A 26,449-nucleotide genomic window follows, 5' to 3' on the forward strand; every position below is an offset into this window, starting at 1 on the left:
TTTTGTTCCATTGATAGCGAATGCGGCCCCCCATTGTGCACACAGCAAGCCCTAAACTTCTGTTAAAATATTGCTTACACCGCTCCATGAGATGCTTAGGGCTTTTACTAAATCTCTTTCAGTGCCACGATGATTTTTCAATACGATATCCTATATTATTTCTGATATCCGATTTCTGGTGATGCTGCTGTTTTTTGATGGTCTTGACGTGAATCATCTTCAAGGTTTGTACGACCTCGTTTAAATTCAGCAACCCACCTTTCTACAGTACTAATTGGTGGCGAAAAGTCTTTATATACTTTCAACATTCATTCAAAAAATTTCCTTTGCTTTTAAACCCTCCGAAAATAAAAATTCAAAATTCAAAAATTCTTTTCATTGTAGAAAATATTGTGACTCTCGCCACTAAATGGCTTTTAAACAAAGAATGAATTGACAGACTGAAATGAAACTTAACATGGTTCATATGAAGAGAGTACCAACACAACAACAAAAAAGGAAGGGTAGTAGTAGTAGTTTATTTCGCCGGACTCGGTCCAACGCATCTCACTTAATCCAAGGATATCTAGACTGTAATTAGACATTTAATTTTGAATTTGTTGCAGTCTCGATGGTACTGAGAAAGTTCTAACGTTCCATTTGCCAATCATAAATCTTTATCTTATCTTTAAATCAAAAATCTAGTTTCGCTTGCTGATGCTTCTGTAATCCGATGAGCTGCTTGAGTTACAAACAAAAGAGTCGCTTCTGGTCAATCCTAAGCGAAAGATGATTAGAAAATTTTCCCAACGACAGTGGATTTCAGAACACAACTCCATTTCCCATTGTAAAAGAAGGACTTTCGCATAAAACAATTAAGTATTTTATCACCAAATACAAGGCTTTCTTTTGATTTAAACCCATAATGTTAGCGCAGGGTTATAGTTTCTTTTCAAATAACGGAAATTCGTATATACCAATCTCGAGATTGCATTGACCTAAACCCGTAAGCTAGAGACTTTATGAAAAGGCAGGTGAGTCCCGTGATTCAAATTCTGGTACGAGATGCTCTAACTGCTACTGAGTGTCAATGTTTTTTGTCGCTTTGAGCAGTGATTGCCATTATAGTTTTAAACAGTTTATATGTAACAAAAAAAGAAAAAAACAAAAAACAAAAAAAGGTATATATAATATAAATAAATAAACTCAACTCAACTCGCCACTGTAGAAGTGTTCCGCATATTCCCTCAAAAATTTCTAATGCTTTAATTTCGCTCCAAAATGCTCGAACTTTTTTATATCTTTTCTGTATCTTCACACCGTTTTTCTTGTATTTCTTTTCTACTTCTCTGCTGATTTTACCTGCCGTTTGCTGCTCTTTGTCTCCGGACGTGAGTTATACTAAATTGCGGATATCACCAATCAATTGGTATTTAGTAGTCTTTTATCCGCTTGGCTGGCACGTGGGCTGAATGCTAAAGTAGCTTAAGTGAATTATTGCATTTTCAGCACATGAAACGAAGCACCTGTTGGGGTATTAAATTTGTTGCATGTTGCTTTATTACATTAAGTTAGATTTGGTGATGGCATTATGGGCGTGGTAAAATTTGTATTCTATTGCAACTTCTGAGATTAGTTTTTACTTAAAAAGTAAGGAAAAAAAAAATTGAGTACTCTGCAGAAGTTCAATGCACTTTTATTTAAGGGAAGTTGAGATATAAGTAATTAAAAAGTTTGATTGATTGAGTAAAGAAAAAAAGCTCTTTTATGCTTGGTCTCAAGTCGAATCTCACACTTCTTCCTCGTGCCGGGAATCAACCGAGTCTTAATTTTTTACTACTATTTCTAGGGACGAAGAGAGTGTAGGAATCTTCGTTATTCTTAAGCATTTTTAGCGTTACGTCAGGTTAGTCAGGCTGCTTGTGGCCCTAAGGCCTATTGTGACACCTGCATATCTTTTCCATCTCCTAACTAAGTTGCTTAAACCAATCGTTTTAAAAAGGTAACTAGTCTCTCTAGTGAGACATTTTGCAAATTCTCCAGGTCTTCAAAGAAATAATCACCAAGATATTTGGCACGGCTTCTTTGAAGTGCAGGGCATTCACAGAGGAGGTGTTCTACGTACTCAATTTCTTCCTCATCTCCACAGCTTCCGCAGAAGTTATTGTGAGGTACACCCAATCTACTGGCTAGTGAGACAATAGTGCAGTAATCCGTTATAACAACTGTGACGACGCTGGTGGTTGATCTGTAGAATCCAAGCAGACATTTTGTCCTATTAAGATTCAGTTTTGGCCAGGGAATTTTAGAGACCCTGCAGTTAGTAGTCAGGGACCACTTTCTATTGTCAAGTCCATTCAAAGGAGCCGGAATGAGGAATGCTTATGCCCTCTACCACTCGCTGAAGGCCAAGCTCAGATCATTTCCTTGCACTCTCATCTGCTCTTTCATTTCCCTCCAGTTCAGAGTGGACGGGGACCCGATAAACTGAGGTGTTGTTTTGTTGGATAAGCGAGAGCGACCTTCTGCATTCTTTAACACATTTTGAATTGATGCGCCCTGAGGTCAGTGCCTTGATCGCTGCTTGACTATCAACAAAAATGGTAAGGTTTGTCATTAGTCGTATCGTTTTTGCTGTTTGGCCTGTAGCGTAGATATCAGTGTGAAAGACGCTGCAGCAGTCTGGGAGTCTAAATGAGCAATTTGAAGATTCTAGTTTTGAGTACACCCCCGATTCAGCGCCATTGCTTATCTTTGAGCCGTCAGTATAATTATGGTAGCCACTATTATCTGATACGACTCTGGTCTGTCAATCCTTTCTGTCGGGTATTCTTATTTTATAGCCTTTGTTCAGATCTATCTTGGGAACCAGACATTTCGAATTATTGGTAACTGATCTCAGAAACCTGATTGCTGAATGATTATTTATAAGGGGGGCGAGTTATGATGAAACGCGGCTCATCGTGTATACCTTTGCCTTCATACCCATTACATAGACCTCCGCTGAAAAAATGCTAAAGTAACTTGAAAATGTATGAGCTGACTCTGAATCAGAGATAGTGGGAGAAAAGATAAGCTCCTGTTTCAAAGTTCGAGCTTGAACCGTTTATGAAAATTGGGATTTCATATGCCTAGTCAATTCTATCCATTAGTGAACATAAAAGTTGTGGTAGAAGCTGATCTTAGATGGTTGAAGCTTTTATGCTCCCCCTCAGTTCTCTTAAGTTAGAGGGTTGGGCTCTGTCTGTTATTCACAGCCAGAGATTACTTGTAGGCTGAGATATACATCAAATGTTGGCGATGGAATCTAACACCATCTCTGGTAGCGCGTACGTTTACTGTTTCAAAATGACATGCCAATAATTGAATGTTTGTCAAGTTGGGCAGATGGACAACCGAAGCGGCTTAGATGGGAAAGGGTTCTGGTATAATTTTTTAGAGCTAGTAATATTTTTTGAAATACCCACCCAATCAGATTTTTAGATGCAGTACAAAGCGGTATTTTTAAGAACATTGATCAGTTTAGTAGCCACCCACCCGAATTTCATATCCGGCGGCGAAAGTTAACATTTAACTTAGATCTTGAAACAGCAGCTCTTGAGACATTCTACTACTTCTGCCTACTGTCATTTCAGCTATATCTCCTGATGAGCAGATGTTTAAGGCTGCAATGCACTCTTTAACCAAATATATCAGTTTATCGTTAGTTGTCTATGAGCTGGAGCTCCAGACAGATGAACTGTTTGGCTAATCCTACCTGGGTTTATTCCAGTGTGGTAGGTATTCAGAGGACACGAAATGCATCCAATAGGGGTTAACTTCATACCTATTTAAGTATTAAGTAGTTGAGGTGGGTGCAAATTGGAGTCCGCGATTAATTTTCATGCTTTCCAAGTTGAGAACTAACAAAGAATTCAATCAATGACTATCAAATTCCACGTGCGTTGATGGCTTCGAGAACTCCACTAGACCATCGTATCTGACTCATAAAAGTCAAGTGTGGCGACTGAAATCACTTACAAGTCTACGAGTGCATACAATTGGAAACATATACGAGTATGAACATATGCAAATTTTCTAAAGTGTGGACACGTGACCAAGCAAGGGCTATAGAACAACACCACATCCTCACCTACTCCACCTCTACTGCGAGAGGAAATGCAACATGTCTCACTCTAATATAAAATTCATGCACTTCTCTTCCCATCTGTCTTCTGCTCCCTTAAGTACTCATCACACTTTTGAGCCATCGCACGTGAGTGTTCATTATGCGCGACTTGTTGCCAACAAAGGCAACAACAATAACGGAACATGCAATGCAACACGATGGCACAATGAAAGAGCGTCGAGCATCGTAGCTACAGATGTCGCCTCAGACTGATTGTCACTGCCATTGTTGTTGGTGTTGCTGGTTTACTGCTGTTGAGGGTTGACTTTTAATACCTGCACGAGGATGCATAAGCACACACACACGCACACATACCCTATCAGTTATGTAATATATGTGTGTATGGGTGCGTGTGTGAGCGCACACTCCTGTTCGCGGAATTCACTTGAAGTGTTGATTAAAAATGCATTTTATTCATTTCAGCGGCAAGTCAACGTTATCAACTCCGCATAACGAGCGTAATTGTTGTGATGGCGGCTTTTGTTCTTGTATGAAGTTTGGCAACGAAGCTGCTTTAATTTTTTACTGATTTCGTATTTATTTCGTATTCTTTTGCGCGGTTGAGCTCCTTTGAACAAATGACTTTCGTGGCAGCGGGAGAGCAAAGCTTTTATGTAAATTAAGAAGAAAACTTACAAAAAAAAAAATCGTCGATTACACTTAAATGTGTGACGTGAAGGTAGGAGGTAGATTCAGAGTAATTAAAAAATGAATGAATTTTGAAAAATGTTTTTCGAGGATAATGGAAGCAGTTGAAGCCTCTCGCTACTAAAGATTTTCATTTAATGTAAATAATTTCTGAACTTTTTTGAGGAATATTCTTTTAAAATAATCACTACACATACACATATTCATTATTTACATATTCTGCTTGCAAATTTACATATTTATGTAAATATTTCATATTCAAAAAGATTTCTTTACGCAAAGGAAATGTGATGAATATTAAAATTTGTTTTGAAATCGAAATTTAACTAAATATAACGGGTGTTGGGAGTATTTGACTGGTTACAAACTGGTTTCAAATTAAGTAGTTACGCAACTAGTTTCAAAATAACTACAATAGTTACAAAATGTTTTGTAAAAGATGAGATGAAATTAATTTGCTAAAGTTGACTAAAAATCATTTATCATTAATATATTATTTTCACTTCATACACTTTGTATTAAGAAAGTGTGTCAGAATCGCATGACGCAATCTTTTGCTTCTGACAAAAAAGAAAAAATTTTAAGTTCTTTGTGACACTCTTAAAAATTTCGAAAATAAATTCCTACAAAATATATTTGCTTGCCTTGCAAAAGCAGATGTGTGTCTTATTTTGAATATAAAAACAAATGGGTTAGTTTGGAGAAGCAACATTAACGAACTTTTTGAAAAAAGATGTTAATATTCATTTCCTAAAATAATATTACTGAAGGGTATTTGTCAGTATCGGATACACCTTATTTATACAGTTTGCTAAAAACTGCATTTAATTGTGTTTTTGGTTAAAATTTACTTACGGTAATATTTCATCAAATAAAAGGTGAACCATCGACTGCTTTAAATTTAAATCACATCCTAATTTGACACTGACAGCTATTCCGCTTTCAGAAAAGTTTCAGAGGCTCAGTATTATATCTACGTGGTATGAAATTTGTTGCTCTATTGATTTGATCATTGCTGCTAAATCTTGCGAACTTACTTCCAAAATGTATGCTGTATTTACTGAAAAAAGAACTGAGACTTTCAACAGAATATCTCAGACGTGAAAATACATCCACTGCCACTGAAGAGACAAAAAGTTTCAAAAATCAAATTCTCCGTTGTATCAGTAGCAATAGTATAACTCCGGCAAATCCTAAGAGAGATTCACTTCAGCAGATCTTGGACAATAAACCAATATGGCGGCATTATTCACCCATTGCCTTCGAAAATGAAAACGTTCACAGCAGAGTGCTATAGAGATACTCCAAAAAAGAGTTTTTGGCAGCACATGATAACATGTATAGCAAAATGCTGCTGTGTGGCACTCAAGTGAACAATTTAAAATTCCTTATTTCTGAATTGTTTCAACAACTAGTTTCAAAAACCTTCAAAAAAGAAAAAAAACTAGTTTCAAATCAATATTCGCAACTGGGTTCAAAATGAGCGAAAAGTAGCTGGTTAAGTAACTAGTTTCAAAACAACTAGTTGTGAACGAGTTCATTAAAAATGAGTTGAAAAGTAGTTTTCTTAAGCTAATAAAATATAAATTTGTGTATTTATCTGCATGAGAGGATATACAACATATAGGCTATTTTTCGTCAAATGAAGTGTGGCCATAGACTGTTTTCCTTCAAAATCACATGCGTCACATATCGCTACTTCGTTTTCGAAAAAGGGGACAGAATCCGAAAATATATTAACGTGGTACGCAATGGATTGCTCTTTTAGCCACAAAATTGAGAGGCCAGTTTGCAATATCTCCAATAACTTTTTTTAATAAATTTTTATTTGAACCCAACATTTTTAATGTTGAGTTTTTTATAAGAATTTAATAATGAAAAATTATAGCGAAGCTCCCGTCCAAAAATTAAGAAGAAAATTGAGATCTAAAGAAAAAAAATTGTGAAGTGAATGCAGTCTTTATATTTTATAAGAACCCTACACAGCCGCTTGGGTAAATCCAAATATTCTGATATAAACTGAGATCCGCTAGCGTGTATTTATTGGACACTTAGCGATCCTTAACAGCTGCTTAGTAAGAGTTCAAAAAATTACTCTGGCGCTTAACTCAAATATTACTTGTGCTAGTTTTGAGATTGAGAGGGTGAGCTGCTGCAGAATCAACTGATGCAGGATCGATCAACAGATGCAGAAATTAGCCTTAATTTGATTACTGCAACTAAGCGAAAGGCTTACACTTTCTAATAAAGCGAAAAATGGTATAGTATTCTTAAAAGCAAATCAACTGATGACCCAACCCTTGCCAACAGTTTAGTATTTTTGCTTATAAATAATACAAATACATGAAAGATAAGCAAGATCGTTATCGATTTCAGTTCACTTTTAGGTTTTAGACAAATCAAATATATTTTTTTAAATCTAACGCTAAATGAAATTTCTAAGAATTCAATAGAATTTACATATCGCTTGATTTTTAAGGGACTCTACGCATATATACTCAGCTTTTGAGTATACTTGATATGGTAAGTGCAACCACTGATTACTACCAATAATGCCTAGCGCCTCGACGCCGTGCATGTAATTGCATACTCTTAGGCAGATTAACATATGAGAGTGCTTCCAGCCGAAGAACGGCACTAAAGCGAAGTGATGTGATAATGCCTTGTCGCCCATGCAAATAAGATAAAGAAAGGGAAATTAACAAAAAAAAGTAATGCATATGAATAAAAAATTAAAAATGCAAAAAGCAAAAAACAAGAACTTAACTGAGCTGAAGTATCCGGCTGACGCTGCACTGCACGTAGAAGAGCGATAATTTTTCGCACAAAAGCGCTGTCACTTTCGCATAACTCACATGCAACCAAATGGGTTTCATTTCACTTTCGAGGGTATAAAATGGAAAATATAAAAATAAAACAACCCTCCGGTTGATGGGTGTTGCATACGAGAGTACGTAAGTATGTCTGTTTGTGTGTTGAGAACTTGCATATTATTTTCAAAAGGCAGATAAAAAACACTCGTACAAAATTAATATGTTGCCATTATGAAGTTATTATGGGAAGCGCTTCAAAAGCAAAGGTGGCGATGCTGACTGGTGCACATACAAGTGCCCCAGATACATACATACATTTACTCATTTGTGGAGCAATTCAGAAAAGAGGCCACTCATACATATCCGCGTGCATGGGCTACTTCCCTTTTAACGCTGCAAAGCATAAATAACTTTCTGCTCACACCCCTAATAGTAATGTAATGGACTCTCATTTGTGCGCCAATTCTCTATGGAAGAGGCTAACAGCGTATAGTAGTGGCGTATTTTATTCAACTAAATTATTTGCCATGCCACGGTGAAACCGAAAAATCACCAGTCATATTCCCAATGCAAAAGCAAAGATTCTTATATAAATTTTTATACTTTGCAGCCAAAAAATAGGAATAACGATAACAAAATGCTGGAGGAGGATGTGCCACACAAATTGGCAAAAAGTCATAAAAGTCCATTTAGCTGCTGGTTGCCGTCCCTGTTACACATTCGCGCGCTTATATCACTATCAGGCGACAGTGATAAAGTGAAGCACCAATGCTGTGGAAGCTGCTCAAGATTACTTTTATATCTTCTGTGAAATAAAAACAAAAATATTAGGAAATGCAATATCATGTGAGGAAAGTAAAGAAAAGAGAAATAAAAAGTAAGAAAACTTTTTTCATAGAAGCTGAAACAAATTATGAAATGAAATGAAATGAGAAAGCAGAAGAATATTAAGCGCGCGTGATTGGGAATTTCGAATGTTTTCCAAAGGATTTTAAGCTATGTACATGCAAGAAATACAGTTGTGGGAACTTACTCTAGCCACCAAAGAGATAATTTTTATAAATCAGTTAAAGGCAACGCTCTAAAGCGTGAACACCGCAAAACGTGAACAGACATTTTTGTGCATTGACTACTCTAAAACGTGAACAAACCCAAAAAGCTCTATAACATGAACAATAAACGTTACAGTTATTTGAATGTAGTTTACATTGACCTCAAGTAATTCTGAAATTGGGGAATCCCCTAATTACAAATATTCGTAGTTGCATGTAAGGAGTAAAATATTTAAGTCGCGGTGTTTTCTGGTGAAAATGAGTTCTAAAAAACCCGTGTGGTTGACATTAAAACAAAGTTTGGAGAAGAGGGCCCCAGGGGTAAATTTCGAGAAGCAGCGAATCACGTTTTTATGCTGTTCAAACGCCACTGGATGCCACAAGCTTAAGCCATTGGTAATTGGAAAGGCGAAGAATCCACTCTGCTTTAAAAACGTTCAGTGTCCCACCGACTATAAGTCCTTCTCACCCAAATGAAGCTTAACTGACAACGAAGAATGGGCGAATTTCGGCAATGTTTATGCCACCAAACGTTACTCCCCTCATTCCACCGATGGATCAGAATGCAATAAAAATCACTCAGTTGTATTACAGAAACAGCCTTCTAGCTTCAATACTCGTAGCAGCGACAAAGTCTGATTTGCTCGAGCCGTTGAAAAAAATTAACTTAAAAACAGCTATAAATCTTTTGGATGCGGCTTGGTTTCCTGTTGGTGAAGCAACATTAGCTAAGTGCTGGAACAGTATTTTAAATTTTGCGATAAACAATGATGATCCCGAAGATAATGTTCCGTTGGCGGTTTTAAAAGAAAAAATGGGAAGCTGAACTTCGCACCTTGATGAGCAACACCGTCGATCTCCTTAGTAGTTTAAATCTTGAGGCTCGTTCGTGTTCGCAGATATGCTCAAAGATATGTGTCTGTTACGGCGGGTCGATTCAAAAATCGCCCATTGCTCTGTGAAAATCATATTCTAGGGATCGAAATAAGAAACTTTGCCGAAGGAATCATACCTCTAAAACGAATGAAAAATCCCACTTTGACCCATTTAGAGTGCTCCAATCGAGTCCAAATGTATGACTGACCCCCACTAACTTTGGACGGCCGATCCATCCATGCCAGTGGCACACCCCCTGGAACTCCCCTGGAGGGTTCCCCATACAATCATTTCAAAATATCACCATTTTTGACCTTTACATGAGAAAAGAAACAAAAAGTTCGACCCAAATTGGGGGACATCAGAATTCGTGTTATGGGTATGGTTCCTTCGGCAAAGTTTCTTTTTTTGATACCTAGAATATGATTTTAACAGAGCAATGGGCGATTTTTTTGCCTCCCTACAAAAGACACTAAAAGTTCGACCCGAATTGGGGGACATCAGAATTCGTTTTAGAGATATGGTTCCTTCGGCAAAGTTTCTTATTTTGATCCCTAGAATATGATTTTCACAGAGCAATGGGCGATTTTTTTGCCTCCCCACAAATCGATCCGGCCTAATGTACATACACATATACGTGCAAAGAAATCGAATATCTACGCAGCAACAGTAACTGCGAGTTTAAAGGAGAGTCCACTGATTCATAAGCGTTGCATGTCACTTTACTCGTGATGCACTGTTTCGGGATGCTGATGTTAGAGGATCGTAAGGATCGTAACACAACATAATATAGTATAACAAAAATAGCATAGCGTAACATAACATAAGAAATGGCATAGCATAAAATAACATAATGCAACTATGCTCTGTGGAACCCGACATAATATCGCAAAGAAAAACAAAATAGATACATGACATGACCCAGTTAATTATTTATCTAATAAAAAGTAGTTCTTTTCAAAACTCTACAAAATATAGTGGGCTAGAATTTGAGCTTGAATTTGCAAAAGAAAGGCTTTAATTAATAAAAAGAAGAAATAATCAAGCGCATAAACCTGCAAACAAATTTTCAAATGCTAAAGTACGGAGTCGTATCAAAGTCGTAGAGTTGATTACCAGTATCACTTGTAGCACAATCTACTGGGTACATTGGATTTAGCGAAACGTCTTATAAAAAACACACGCATAATTAAATTTAAGGAAGGCCAGCAAAATGTAGCTGAACTAACTTTTTTGGTCCGACACGTCGGAAATTTTACATTGATTTTTTTATACGAGATTTTACGCTGATTACAAAGAAATTTACCTTGATTTTTTGACGTGATAACGTCTTATAATTCGATTTAGATGGCTGCACGCACGAAAAAATGTGTCATTATCTTGCTCAATTGTCGTTATCTTGCTCAATCGTCGTTATTTTGCTCAATCGTCGTTATCTTGCTCATTCGTGGTTACCTTGCTTGAACTGCAAGCGAAAGCGCGGAACGAACGACAAAGAGCACAATCGGCTCCCGCATTCGGCAACGTTCGACATGTGGCTCTCTCCTACTTGAGTGAGCATATATATGTATGTATATGCGCATATATGTATATAAATTCACATTTTTGTATTTGCATATAAATTCTTCCTGTGTGCATGGTAATGAACCATTTCTCTGTTGAGAATTGGACGTTGAGAGGAAAAGTAGGAAATGAGAAGGAGTGTTTCGAGTGTAATGTGTCTTGCCTCTTCGTGTTGTTGACTTACTAACGTCTGATGCACAATCGAAATTGAACATATCTTTCATGAATTTGATAAATGTTTCATAATTTTTCACGTTTGTGTACATGTAACTTGACCTATTCCATTGCAATTCCATTTACCTCCTTCTCTATATCCATACAAAATATCTATCAAACAAATAATATTAAAATTTTGTTTTGAAAAATGAAAGCATTCCATCAGTATTTTCTTATGACGTTGGCCCGTTAAACTATCGTCAGTAAACCGACTTTACAGACAACCTCTTTTTATACAAAATTTTACACTGATTACAAAGAAATTTACATTTATTTGTTTATAAAAAAGATATCCATCGGCACTGACAGACTTTGACTAATAGCGCTTATGCCTACCGGTATCTGTATAGCAATGCAAAGTATTCCTCTGGAGCTTTCTCAATAGCAGACATGCTACAATCCAATTTTGAATGTTTTTTCAAAACTAATCTTAAAATCATACCTAGAATGTTGGGTCAGCAGCAATTGCAAGCTCAGTGTTTTCATATTTCTTGATGAAGTCCTTTTTCTTTTCCAAGTCCTTTCCCAATCGAGCTAAATAATAGGGCTGAGTAGGACTTTCACGCATTGCATGTCTTTCGCGCTCGCACCATCAACCTTGGTAATTCATATAAATACGGGTACATATATTATTAAATTTCAGCAAACAGTAAAAACAAAGTTTTGCTTGCAATTTTTGAAATATTTGTTTTTTTAATGTTAGAAATCACGTAGTCAAATTAGCCGGGCTCAGTTAGTCCAAACATACCCTAAAATGCAGTGCACTCTCTCAAATAGCCTTCGGTCATAGGAGTAACAGAACTATGATGAATTCAATGCAATTTTTTGTGAAATCTAATTTAGCTTAGTATTTTTACACTCAAAGTAAAGATAAAACAAAAAAGGGCGGAATCATTCCAGCTCGCAATAAATATATCACTTTCTGTACTTAATCCTACTGATACAGAATGTCAAAGCCACTTCCAACTCTTGAATAATCTCTTTTAATTTGTTTACATAGACAGAGAAATATTTGTACCAAAGCACAAAAATACAATAAAAAGTGAGGGTAAAAAATAAAGAGAATTTTGTATAACGCGCGTAAGTCAATCAAAAATCGAAGTGCGGAAAACTAAACGAGAATACAAAGCGCCAAGGGAGGTAAAACTAGACGATAGAAAACCCAAATAAATGCGTGCAATATTTATCATTTGGAGCGATTGAATGAAAAATAAAATCCATGAACTAAAACAATTGTCGATACAGAACAAACAACAATAAAACGACAAAAAGCAATAACAAAAAGTGACTATAAATCATAAAAAAACGAAAAACTTCGAGCGGTTATGAACAATGACAAATAACTACAATAGTCAAAAGGTACACATAAAAGCAGTAACAAAAACAAAAAGTAACCTGGTGCCTCACTACAGCGCAAGAAGGACTACCAAAATGAATGGGAGTCTGCAAAGTAAAAGCCAAAGGTTGATAGATAACGCTGAATTTCGTTTGAAGCACAGTTGGGAATTGCGGCTGGTACTTTTGGATATTGAGTGAAGTTAGGTAAATAAGTGAGTTGGTGCGAGTGTACGTGTGAAAAATTTCTGGCTACATTCCCCAGGGTTAGCTGCGCTTCTAAAAGTATATATGGCTTTTTGTGTAATTTTTGATGTATTGTGGGCAATTTTTTTCTGCCAACGTAAAAGCGTTAGCTTGGAAGAAAAGGAGTCTCGGGTGTAATAAAAATGAGGAAAGCAAAGCGTTTAACCCAATAAACATTTAATTTTGAGTTCAACATGAAGTTGAGTTTAGAATTTAAGTACTTGAATCAAAGCTTAGAAGTGCAATAAAAAAAATACAATACAAATTTTAGCTTTGAAGTCGTCTCATAGTATTTTTCTGATTGGTTAGGGAAACACATATTTTTCCAAATTTTTGTATCATTATTTTTTTGTTTTATTTTATGTCATCTCAAACTTTATAGTTCCCTCTATGTACGAATTTCTGAGGTATTAGGGCTAAAACGTTGTCTAGTAAAATCATTCAAAATGGTTTTAGATACATAAAAAGTTTATTTTGAAATCTGTTTTATGTCTTTACCTTTAGGTTGAGCTATACAACTTTAAAGTCAGTCTAACGGTTTTAGTTTTGCAAGGTGGTGCAAAGATTTATAATTTTTGCAATTGACGTCATATTTGACGCTCGTGAACTAGACAGCTGCAGTATACAAACAGGTAAGCAATGGATCGCGTAAAGCGTAAAATAAAGAGTTCCATGAATCAAAATAGCTTTTTTTTAAAAAAAAAGTTCTAAAAAACTAAAATGGATGCTTAATTTTGCGCCACCTTGTACAAGAAAGGTGCAAAAATGTTGATACTTTTATGGCTAAAATAGTGTAAATATACAATAAATTTTGTATCTATGCACATAGGTATATATAAAAATTCAGCCGTTTTTCGCGTTGTGATGAACTTTACGGAGAATGGCTCAAACCGATTTTAACCAAACTTTGCCACATTGAAGAAACACATGTGGAAAAGGTTTGTGTTTTGAAATTTTAAGAATCGGATACCAGGGTCTCGAGAAATAGGCCAAAACGTGGACCCGGGTAACCCTAGGATGTGTTTGTACAATATGGATATCAAATGAAAGCTGTTGATAAGTGCTTTAATACGGGGTAATTTTCATACCTATTGATGACTAGGGTCTCGAAATATACGACAATATGTCGTTTACTTTTTAACGCTTGGGGCGGAACTGAACTGCCAAATTGACAGTGTGAGTTACAATGTGTCAATATTTCTTTCTGATTTGGGCGCCATAAGGAGAAGACGTAAGTGCAAAGTGTAAACATTTTTTGTGAATTTTTTTGGAGTGGATTTTGGAACAGTGAATAATTTCTTACGAAATTTGAGAATTTAATGTGAAATCCGAATGTTCAAATGAAATTATGTTTTGTGGATTTATTTTTTCGGTTTATATGCGATAAGCTACGATACACCATGAGTAAAAAAAATGGTAAAAAAAATGAAAAAACAAAAGAAATTTTTAAAGGATGCAAAAGAAGAGCACGAAAAATGCGTAACTTTGATGAAAAAATTAATAGTCTTATCATGCAAAGTGTCAACAATTGTCAGAAGAAAATAGATCATTTAAGAAAATCACAACAAAATAAAATAATTCTGACCATGTGGACTTGGGCTTTTAAACACATATGCATCGAAAGTATAATAAACAAAATTTGAAAAAAAAACATGTTTTAAAATCTCAGAATACCATAATTACAATCATGTTTATTACAGTACAAATGCCAAGACAATCACGTAATCATATTGGTCGTTCGACAAATAATAATAGGCGCATGAGAAATGCCCGGAATAACGCGACATCAGAAGAACGTCAAGAACAAAATGAAGTATTCAAACGAATGATGAATAATGTTATCCAAGCAACTATTTTAATTGGCAAATTCAAGAATGAAGACGTTCTAATACCCAGAATTCCTATGATTCCACCTGAATTGCCATTTGAATTCAAGCGTTTGCAACTGCCCATTCGTTTAGCATTTGCAATAACTATCAATATGGTAAATCACAAGGGCAAACTTTAGAAATATGCGGGATGAATTTAGAAGAACCAGTATTCACCCATGGTCAACTATACGTTGGCTGTTCACGTGTTGGGAAGCCAACAACATTATATATTTACTCAAAAACAAATAGAAAAACAAAAAATATTGTTTATGCCAAAGCGCTTGAATAAAGAATAAAGAAATAAATAATATGAAAACCATATATTTTCTGTTCTAAACCATATCTATTCTATTTTAGTGTGCCCAGCGAAGCGGGCCGGGTTTGCTAGTTTATCTATATTATTTTATTCTTAGTTATCTCTAATTTTAAAATTATATTTCAAAATCCATTCTTTTTTCTTTATTTGTTTTTTATCATGGGACTCAGGGATTAAATTGTTTTCAAAATTTATGTTTGTCAGACAGTAGAGAAGACATAAAGAGTTAAAATGGACTTTATAGAGGATAACGTAAAATTAATCACCCATATTTGCCACGTGTGAAGTAGACAGCTGCAGCAGAAAAGCAACAGACAAGCAATGAAGCGCATGAAGTTCAAAATAAAGATTTCCATTACTCAAAATAATAATTTTTTAGTATAGGAAGTTATGAAATACAAATGTGCGTGATTCATTTTGCGTTTTGTGGTAAAAAGTTATCAAAAAAAAGGGATGATTTGTTTTGCGCCATCTTATAGTCTTTCGCCTTATCTTTATTGATTGAACGGCATTCAATTGGATTTTTCATTTTTCATGATCTTGCGTTTTAAAATGGCATGGAGCGATTGAATTATAATTTACGGAGCCTCGTTTGTAATAGAAACATTTGTCGTTTCACTGAGCAATTATTGGTCACTTCCCGAAATCAGTAACAAGACTTCGAAACAATGCTACCATGGAACAAAATCTTTTTACTCTCAATATCACCATAATTAGAGAGGATCTTGGACATTGAACTATCATACATTTCTCAAAGATTTGAGATGAATTGGGAAATGATGTTTAATATCAGTATCGATCTCAATGAGAATAATTTTAGATATTAATTTGAGACTAAATACTTTTCAAAAGTGTGAGATCATACTTGAGAGTCATGTTTTTAGCAAAGGTTTGAGATAAATTTGAGATTAGTTTAAGGTTTCAATGTAATTGAGATTCTTAAGAGGGCGAGACAGATTAAGAAGAATAGAAATGAATTAATTAGTATTTTTATCAAAGGTTCGAGATCAAAGTTAGCTATTAACTTAAGAAGTATGAAGTTCTCAAATCTGTGAGATTCATTAGGGAAGGATGTTAAATATCAAGCGGACTACTATTAAGTTTGGTCGCCTTGAAACTACTTGAATAATGATAAATTTTATATCAATTTGAGAACCAAATTTTTATTGATGGTTTCAGACCAATGGGAGAAGGTTTTTATATGCATATCAAATTTCTTAAAGTCCTTAGACGACTCGAAGAATTGCATCAACTTTACATAACATTTAAAATGCCATAGCAGCACATAACATACAGGAAAACATATAATATAGAAAGCTATAACAAAAACTAGCATAGCATAGCAAAACATAACACAGAATAAAGTGTGTCAGAATAAGTATATCAACTTTAGACTATAACTTTCTCTAAAGTTTAATATCTAATGAAGGATTGTGTTAGATATCAACTTTAGAAATATATTTTTATCAAAGGCTTGAGGTCAGTTGGCGCATCATCATTCTGAGGTATCTAAACTCCTCAAAACTTTGGGGTTTGTTAAAGAATCATATAACCTTGAGAAATACTTTTGACGCACTATGTTGCACTAGAAGTTACAGAAAAAAAAGTCTATAGTCTGTCGTTGGAGTCATCTATCTCCAGTGCTACCAATCACATTGCGTCATATCATATGGTGTTACAAAGGTGACATTTTAAGCTTTATTTAACAAAAAAAAAATTAAATTCGGAGAGTTAAAAAAAAGTTATAGCTGCTCAAAAATGAGTGCAAATAATGAAGAAATTCGCTATATTTTGAAATGTTTGTATAAAAAAGGGAAGAATGCCACGCAAGCCACCAATGAAGTTTACGGAGACGTTGCTGTATCAGTTCGTGTAGCACAACAATGGTTCGCTCGCTTCCGTTCTGGAAATTTCGATGTGAAAGATGCACCTCGCTCCGCTCGACCTATCGTTGAAAAAGTCGATGAAATTATAGAAAATATTGACCAAGACCGTCACATAAGCTGCCATGACATCGCCAAGGCACTAAACATTCATCATCAAACGGTTTTGAATTATTTAAAAAAGGCTGGTTACAAAAAGAAGCTCGATGTTTGGGTACCACATGAATTGTCTGTGAAAAATTTAATGGACCGAATTAACATCTGCGATTCTTTGCTGAAACGAAATGAAATCGAACCATTTCTGAAGCGAATGGTAACAGGAGACGAAAAGTGGATCAAATACGACAATAATGTGCGAAAAAGATCATGGTGCAATGGTGGTGAAGCTCAACAAATGTCGCAAAGCCAGGATTGACGCCTCGAAAGGTTATGCTGTGTGTTTGGTGGCCTACTCGAATGATTGATTCTTCGCTTTATTGTCAACAACTGATGAGAAAAAAAACGGTCACAACTGATCTGCAGAAAGGGCGTCGTCTTCCATCAGGACAACGCTAGGCCACACACATCTTTGATGACTCGACAAAAACTGGGAGAGCTTGGCTGGGAAGTTTTGATGCATCCACCATATAGCCCTGACCTTGCACCATCGGACTACCATTTGTTTCGGTCAATGCAGAACTCCCTTAATGGAGTAAAGTTGGCTTCAAGAGAAGCCTGTGAAAATTACTTGTCTCAGTTTTTCGCCGAGAAACCACAAAAGTTTTACACCGATGGAATAATGTCTCTAGAAGAAAAATGGCAAAAGGTGGTCGACCAAAATGGTACATATTTGGTTTAATAAAGTTCATTATAAATATAAAAAAAAATGAGTTGATGTACAAATACGAAAAGACTTTTTCGACTACCCAATATTTTTTGTTTTGTTTTTGAGAACTAACCATTTCTCGAAGGCATGCGATCTTTGGGGAATGGTGTTGGATATCAACATCAGAGTTATGATTTGTTCGGAGGTTTGAAAAAACAAAAAATATTTTTAAGTGTTCGTTGGGATGTAACCTTTCTAATTCCATTTATGTGTGCTGGACTGCAATACCAATGTTTTGCAGCATACATTTAGGGTGTAAAAGTAATTAAAACTTAGGCTACCGACATTTGTGTAGGGTTTTCCAATAAGGGCGGATCGATGTTGAAATGGAAGAATTTATATTTAATATGATAGCCGCTTGTATGCCATTTTATTTGGGGTATGATAAAAACTGAGTGATCTTAATGATAAGGTAATCAGGTATTGCTAGGCTTTGTCTCCATTTTCAAAATAATTTTTATAATTTTTTTAATAAAAATATACAATATTTCATTCTATGACAAATATAACATAAAACCAAGTTTCAAACAAGTTTGTGCAACATTTCTAAAATATTACCAACTTTTCATGAAATTTAAAAAAATTTTATCGGAAAGACAAAAAAAAAAATGGGTATGAATTTTCATAGCCAATTTAATTCCAGTGCAAGAAAGGGTAAGTTGGAAGAGAGCGGAAATTCCTGCTAATTTTTTATAATTGTTTTTTCTTCATGGTGTTACATATTTTCTGCTTATAAGGAACGCACAGTATATTACTTTTTGTAAAAGAACTTGCCAATTGGTGGTGCTTTAATAATTTTGCCTTTAGCTCCGTTTCAAATATCCGTCACTGCTTCGCACGCTGCCGCAATTTTCAACGGCTCTGTTGCACAGATCCAGCCTCATTTGAGCAATGGCCTGTGTTATGTTGACTTTGAGAGCATTCGCCGACTGAATAGACCTGCGAATTTGGAATAACCTAAAATAAAGCCACTAGTGGGGTCAAATCACACAACTTTGGTGGCCTCCTCCATAAAAAAAATGTCTCCTTTGCACGTACATCGCTGACTGAATAACAAATAACTGATTTGGCTCATGACTACCACAGAGTGTCAACATTCACCCATCCCTATTACGAAACCCTATACAAATGCTTGAACATGCGTATGTAGTGGGCAATCGTTTGCCACAACCCAGATGTCGTTGTACACTTCTAACCATTTGTAAGGTATTTCAAAACCTTTAAATAAACATTTTTTACAATTTCCATTCGCTCTCTTTTGGCAGCCCACAAAAGTATGCAACGATTTAGCTTATTCAATAACAATTCAATAAAGTAAAAGCAAGCATTTCGCGACAGGATCACATATGTGAAAATGGCATGAATAAAATTTTTGTAATAGTTTCATTTGAGAAAAAAAATCCGAAATTGGCATTCGAAAAGCGAAGAGCGCATAGGGAGAAGTGTCGCAAAGTTATAAAAATGCAATGAAATTTATGTAACGAAGGGAAGGCGCAAACGGCAAACATTTCAGTGGACTTTCACTTGTCGCAGCCTGCCAATATTGAGGCTTTACATAAGCGAAAGGAAATGCAAATTTTCTCTCTCTCTCTCTCGCTCCCCCTCTCTCTTTGACTGTGCATAGAGGCGTTCTGGCGGCCAAGGTAGAATGTTTATTTGCTGAAAATGCCAATTTTTCTCAACGACATTTTTATGCGCCACAATTTTTATTTTCGAATGGTCTGATGCATAAATTTTCTGTGCCATTGTTTGTTTGGGATTTTCATCGCACATGGCCAATGTTAGATGGTAGCGGAAAATGGCAACAAAATACTTGCATATGTCACGCGGCTATTAAGAAAAAATGTCGCCATAAATATTATTGAGACATTTACTCGTTCCCAAGGTGCGTTCCATGACAATGGAATATTTTACAAATTTTATGCAAATAGGAAAAACTGAAAGGGAATTGTTGTTTTGCAAAGTTCTTATCTTTTATTCAAAATTGCTATTTTTCACTCAAAACAGCGATTTCCGTGGTCTAAAAAGCATCTCGAATGTCGGCCCAAGCCTTGGCTCCGGTTAACATTCAAATCTATCATTTCATCGGGAAATGTATTTTTCCGAAAAAGTAAAATCGCACGACCCTAATTTAGAGAAATATAGTTGACAGTCCAAGATCGAGGTTGGGGAGGGGTATGATAAACCTTTAGGTACACATTCGTAGGATGTTATGGCCTCGATTGCCTTGCCTTCTGGAAGTTTTCAGTTGAATGTATACACTTTTTCCTCTAAGAAAAAAGTCCGGTTCTCTCAGATTGCGCTTTTTTGAGATGAGCCATCGAGGCAACATTGTTCTGAGACATGTTGCACCATCCTGTTGCAACCAAAAATACTCGAACCGATTTTCCTCACAGAACAGCTGCAGGAATTGGGTGTTCAAGGACTAATAACGATCGTCAGTTACAGAGCGGCTTTTGTCACGCTCAGAAAAGAATATCGCATGACATTTTTCTACCAAAATCTGGGTATTTAAATACTTTCTTCTGAGCCCTCTCACATTCCTGATCTATAATTTCAACAGGTAAGATTACGCGCCGTATTCTACCTTAGTATGTGTATTCTTGTATTTTATAATTCTTAGATTTTATCATTCAATTAAATTCATAAATCAGTTGAGAGGTACAGATGTCTGCGAGGCGGATGAAATAGTACGAAAATTCCGCTTTTCGGTCTTGAGCATTGTATACTTATAGGCGAGATAGTAATCATAACTCAACCACTAGCACCTACCTAAATAGTTAGGGGACAAACTTCAAGAGACCCTTCAAAAACACAATGTGGAAAATCGTTAGAGAATTAAATATTCTGTCTTCTCGGGCAAAATCTTCATTTCAAGATGTATATAAGATAGGTATCTATTCCTTCACTCCCATAATTACAATACAATAGGTCAGCTGACTACAACTAATTATTTGAGAACACTTTCCCTGTGCTACGCGTAATTGTTTTGGAATGCACCTCATACACATACATACACATACATTCATACATACATCCATTTATGTATGTGCGACACGGCTGTACCCCGAACGCTAAACGCTACTGCTTTAAGTGTTACTGCAAATGCCAATTGTCAATTGCAAACGGAAGTGCTAGACAGCGCGCCAGTCATTTCCGGCTGTCGCAGTTTGTCTGGAGTGCTGCTCTCCCACTCCACATCGGAAGGTTACTGAAGCTGGAAATGCTTGAATTTGCTTGACTTTTCTATTGAGATACTAGCCTAGAAGTTGTGTTGGTTTCCTTGGGACAAGTCGCCACACCCACTGACTGTTGAATTTCATATGCAAATCACTTGCCATTTCCGCACTCTCACACACATTCACACAAGTTACTTGAATACATGGAGGATTACTTTTCACTCATTCTTTGGCAAATAGTCGCTTTTGTAGAGTATTTTGAAAAATTTTTAGCTCACACAAAATCTGTTTAATTTTTGTTCATTTTTTGGTTGGCTTAAAATATCTATATAAAATATAACAAAAAGTATTGGCCAAAGGAGAGCGAGAGTCAGTGTACCAAAGTTTACAAAGGGTGGTTCATATATGAGTTAATATTTAAGCCATAACTATCAGTCAGTGTCATACTTTTGCATAACCATTGTGTCGCTTTATAAATTTTTATTGAACCGAAGTTTTGGCACAAAAGTTGCACGCATTTGACCTGCTGTATGAAAGTTTGCAGGAAAAGTGCATGAGACTGGCATACCATCGGCATGTGATGCAGGCATGCGGTTACTGTGTTCAGAGTGTCCAACTCAATCTAGGAGCATCGGCAAGTTGTCGCTTTGAAACACTCATTATTCCACCTATCAGTCTGGTGTGAATATATTTCAAAAATTCTCGAACGGGCGACCTACTGCTTCAAATAACACAGCCGTTGAAGGCAAACTATCAATCACTTCATTATAGCTTCTAGCCTCTTGGAATTGGGCATTGAATTTGACCGAGAATTTTTTTTCACTATTGAGACGAACTTTCATTTTCGCGTTTATGGCAACAAAGAAGTTTGTTGAGTTTCAGTTAGAGATAATTGTCAGGAGATTGCCTTAAGATCGAATTGTCAGCCGACAGAGTCACTTTGAGACTGACTTTTATGTGCTAGCGGCTGACACATTTGCTTTTCAAAAATATTGCTGGAGCTGCTAGTTGGTTAAATTTGATCACCAGAGAGTAATGATTAATCATTTTCTGTGGTCTGAAATTGAAGCCATTTGCTTTCATCTGGATTGTGGGCCAGATACTATTATTTAGATATTTTTCTTAAGTGAACTGAAAGATCAACGTTCTACTTGTTGACAATCTAAAAACAGGCTCAGGGTGTTGTAGCAATAATGAATCGAGCCATTGATGAGATATATCCATAAACCTTATATAGTATGAGGGACATAAGCTTGGATTGGGAGGATGCGTATTTAGGTGAAAGAGTCATATGTAACAACAGACAGTTCTTCTAAATAAAGTCATACTATACAAAAAAGGCGGTTGACTCGTATTAGTCCCATTTGCGTGATATTTAGTCCCAGGTTTAATGTTCACAGTTGATAAAAATAACTCTTTCTACCAGTGGCTGCCTTTTGGCATGGAATAACAAACCACTGACGAAACTGACATCAATGTGCCCATCATAAATTAGAGAAGCCCTAAATACCTAACAAATGACTGATTTTTTTTTATTTTTTTTTCTTTATTTATTTATTTTACTTTGTAATTTCAGCATTGAATCTTCGCACATGTTCACCTGTTGGGGTACGATCCGCTCTTATGACAAATTTGTGCGTATCCAATGGCATTCGTTCGAATGCTGTTTTGAACATATTAACCACAGCGTTATTAGCGTGAAAAAATGCTTGCGACTGTTCAATAATTCGTTTCTTTAACTGTTGTGTTCCCTGTATATTGCACCGCAAATCTGGTGTTGGCACCATTGAACCATGCAAATGATATATTGGTCCTTGTGTCTGTAATGGCAAGCAATTAAGATAGAATAATTAATTTATTTATTTTTGAAGAAGGCAGTGCGTGACTTCTGATCGTGTAGTGTGTGGTGTATGTTCAGTTGTTATGTGTTGCAATTCAGAAATTGAAATTAGAAAAGGTCGATCCAAGGAGCTCCCGGAGATTTGGTGGCTCCTAAAACACTCAGGCTAAAAAGCCCATTGTATTTAAAGCTGTGGAAAGTGGGTAGATAGTCAAGGAGGGAAGGAGAAAAGTATCAGAGAAAGAAATAGGAAAGAAAAGAGACAGAGATAGAGATAGTAAGTCCTGTGAGAATTTTCCAGATTCTTTGGCAAATCTGTAAATATCCTCGAATTTTAGAGAACGGGTATTACTTATTCTCATGACATCGGAACCCAAACTCGTAGCCGTGCTCTAGCAAAGGCAGGACACTCACAGGGAAAGTGCTCAGTGCTATCCGCCTCCACCAAGCATGACAGGCACATTGGGTCCTCAATGATTCCAATGGTGGTCATATGCTGACCCCATTGGTTGTGCCCTGTAATGATACCGACCATCAACCGGACGTCTTTTCTTCTAAGTTTTAGTATACAGTTTGACAGTTTTTTGTGCGGACTTGTCACAAAAGACTTTGCAGGTCTGCAGCGTTCTAGACCGGACCATCGCTCTTTACGTAGATTGCCTACATAATCGTTGATCCAGTTCTTGATTCCTGCGGGACTGATTCCGATTATTGGCTCTGGCCCTTGTGGGGGCACCGCTGATCCACGGTTGGCCAATTCGTCGGCAATTTCGTTTCCTTGAACACCGGAGTGTCCCGGAACCCATATAAGTACAAGCCTGTTTTGTCTTGCGACAGAATTAAGCCTCTGCTTACATTCTTGAACAATCTTTGAGGTTTGCTTCGCGTTCTCCAGGGCATTCAGTGCAGCCTGACTGTCACTGAAAACTCCAATCTGTTTCCCGCTCCATCTCCTCTCGATTATCCATTCGGCTACTTTCGGAATGGCAAAAACTTATGTTTGGAAAACAATTGTCATTTCCACCATAGCATAGTGATACTTATTACTATCGTTTAAGTACCATCCGGCTCCAGACCCTATTTCATTCTTGGACCCATCGGTAAAGAAAATATCCGTCAAACTTCCCTGCATGCATTCTGGACATCAAAGAGCCGGATATCCTAACCACTAAGTGGCTGTCGTGGTGTAAATAATGGATCCAGTTTGACTTTTCCACTTGCGCAGCACAATCCAGCCGTTTCTCTTTTGAACTTTAACGCATTGCGATATCGGCATACAGTCGTCATGGGTCCAATATCTAAATTGGCATTATCACTGTAGTTCGCAGTGGGGTCATATTGGATTACCAAGCGATTGTATGATGCAGATGATCTTCGTGTGCTCAATCGGGCATTATCTCTTGTTATATTCTGTCTTTCTTCGCTTAAGTTCTGTGAATACACTTGTTGCTGGCTTGCATGTCTTGTGCGGCGGCCGAAATTCGCCCGTCGTTCTCTCGGCATTTTGGACTACGGACAGACTGGTGAATTTAACCTCAAATGCACGATCCACATAATTTACACAGTTCAGCTTACCACCTTAAGGATTGATTTGATGGTTTTCGATTGAACTGTTAGGAACTTTAACCTCAATTTTACAATTTCACAGTGAACGCAATACCGGTTTTAAGTTAGCGTTTGAAAGAACGTGCGCATAATAAATGTCACATGAAATTAACTGAGCAGAGTACACCTATAAACCTCATGGAGCCCGAGATCTTTCCAACGAATGCAAAACCGTGAAAATCGGTTCGTGTGTCTGAAGTTATAGCGTCAGGAAGGAAAACCCAACTTTTTTTTTATAAAGGGTGGTTAAGTTTCAAGCGCCGGTGTTGATTTTAAATAAAATACAATTTTTTTAGGAAATTATTATCATTTCTAATTATTATGATAATATTGGTATGGCTCAATTATGCATGGAACAAAATATTGGCCAAATGGCCGCTGCGGTCTCGGCGGCACACCTCCAACCGATGGTCCAAATTTTCGATGACGCTGAGGCATAATTGAGGTTCTATGTCGTTAATGTGCCGAATTATCTCATCCTTTAGCTCTTCCAAATAACTCCAAAGAAAGAAGTCTAACGGTGTCGTTGACGTTTAGGTGTGGTTCACATTCAACATCGGCCCTTAAAATTGAACTATTATAGATTTTTTTATTGTATATTTTTCTAGTTATTTTATTTTATTTATTTCTCCATTTTATTTTTTTGAATTAATTTGTCTATTTTTTTTTTCTTTTTTTACTTTATTTATTAAGACTCTTATTAAAGGGGTAGTATGGTATTTTTTCTTTTTTTCATTTTTTTTTTTTTTTTAAATTATTCTATAACATCTTAAGATTATTGTATGAAAGTTTGAAGTGCATTAGAGTAAAATTGACAAAGACACAAAGGATTAAGTATCTACCTCTCCAACCGGATTTCACGCTGCCGAAAATCTTTAAACGCGTTTTTCTCACACTTGCCTTTTTTACGGTCGGTGTCCACTGTAGATTCATATCTACTGCACCGATTCTTTTCAAATTTGGTTTTTTTGTTTCTTTACTTTATTCACGAGGTAATGACGTCGAGTTTTTTTTTTTTAAATTTTGTCATATTTTAAAACAACAAAGTTTTCAAGTTTTTTTTATGAAAAATCGGTGTTTTAACTTCAAAGCGCTTTAAAAAATTAAAAAAAAAAAAAAAAAAAAAATTCGACGTTGTTACCTGCGAAACTTTATTAGCTGATGAAATCAATTTGGTTTTTTGATTTTAGTTGATCCAGTATTGAGTTCTGAGGGACACCGCAATAAAACTTTTTTATGAGACGTCCGCGAAGACTCGCTGCCACCAACTCATTTCTTCATAAAAATCAATGAAAATTTCACACAATATTCTTTAAATATGACTTTATAATGAAGTAATTTTAAAATTTTGAATAAATCAACTGTGTCGACAAAAAAAATTACGAAAAATATGCTTGTTTTACACCGAATTAACCATACTACCCCCTTAAATCATGTAATTTTATTTATTTTTGGATATTATTTTATTTTTAATATTGTCTTGTTTAAAACACTTCTTTATTTTATTTTGCTTTACTGATTTGTTTATTTTATTTTATTTAATTTTTTTAGTTTACTCTTTATCTTACTTTTTATTAGTTTTTTGTTTCTTTTCCTTTTAGATAATTTTTTTATTTATTTTAAGTCATTTTTTATTATTTTTTTATGTTACTTTATATTTTGTTTTTATATTGGGTAATTTTATTTATTTTTGCATTTTATTTTATTTTACTTTACTAAATTTTTTTGTTCTCTTTATTTGTTTTTGCTTTTCAGTTCTATTTGTTTTATTTCACTTTATTTTTAATTTACATTTTATTTCAGTTAATTAATTTATTTTTTATCTTTTCTAATTTTATTTTACCTTGTGTTATTTATTATATTTTTTATTTGTATCACCCTTTACATGTCTGCTGCTTCGCCACCCCCTTATTGGTTCATAATATAATATTGTATTGCACATAAGTAGAAATTGTTAAAAATAATGTCAAGTGCTGCACGATTACATTAAACGC

General features: G+C 35.8%; 1 protein-coding gene across 1 annotated transcript in view; it reads right to left on the reverse strand.

Annotated features, from left to right (window-relative positions):
- LOC128867218 (sodium channel protein Nach) overlaps nucleotides 1-26,449 on the reverse strand; it is a 147,650-nt gene that overhangs the window by 97,677 nt on the left and 23,524 nt on the right. Inside the window, exon 2 of the mRNA XM_054108319.1 lies at nucleotides 22,574-22,830. Within this exon, the coding sequence (XP_053964294.1) occupies nucleotides 22,574-22,830 (257 nt within the window). The remainder of the gene's footprint in view (nucleotides 1-22,573; nucleotides 22,831-26,449) is intronic.

The sequence above is a fragment of the Anastrepha ludens genome, chromosome 6, assembly GCF_028408465.1.
Source record: "Anastrepha ludens isolate Willacy chromosome 6, idAnaLude1.1, whole genome shotgun sequence".
Taxonomy (NCBI): domain Eukaryota; kingdom Metazoa; phylum Arthropoda; class Insecta; order Diptera; family Tephritidae; genus Anastrepha; species Anastrepha ludens.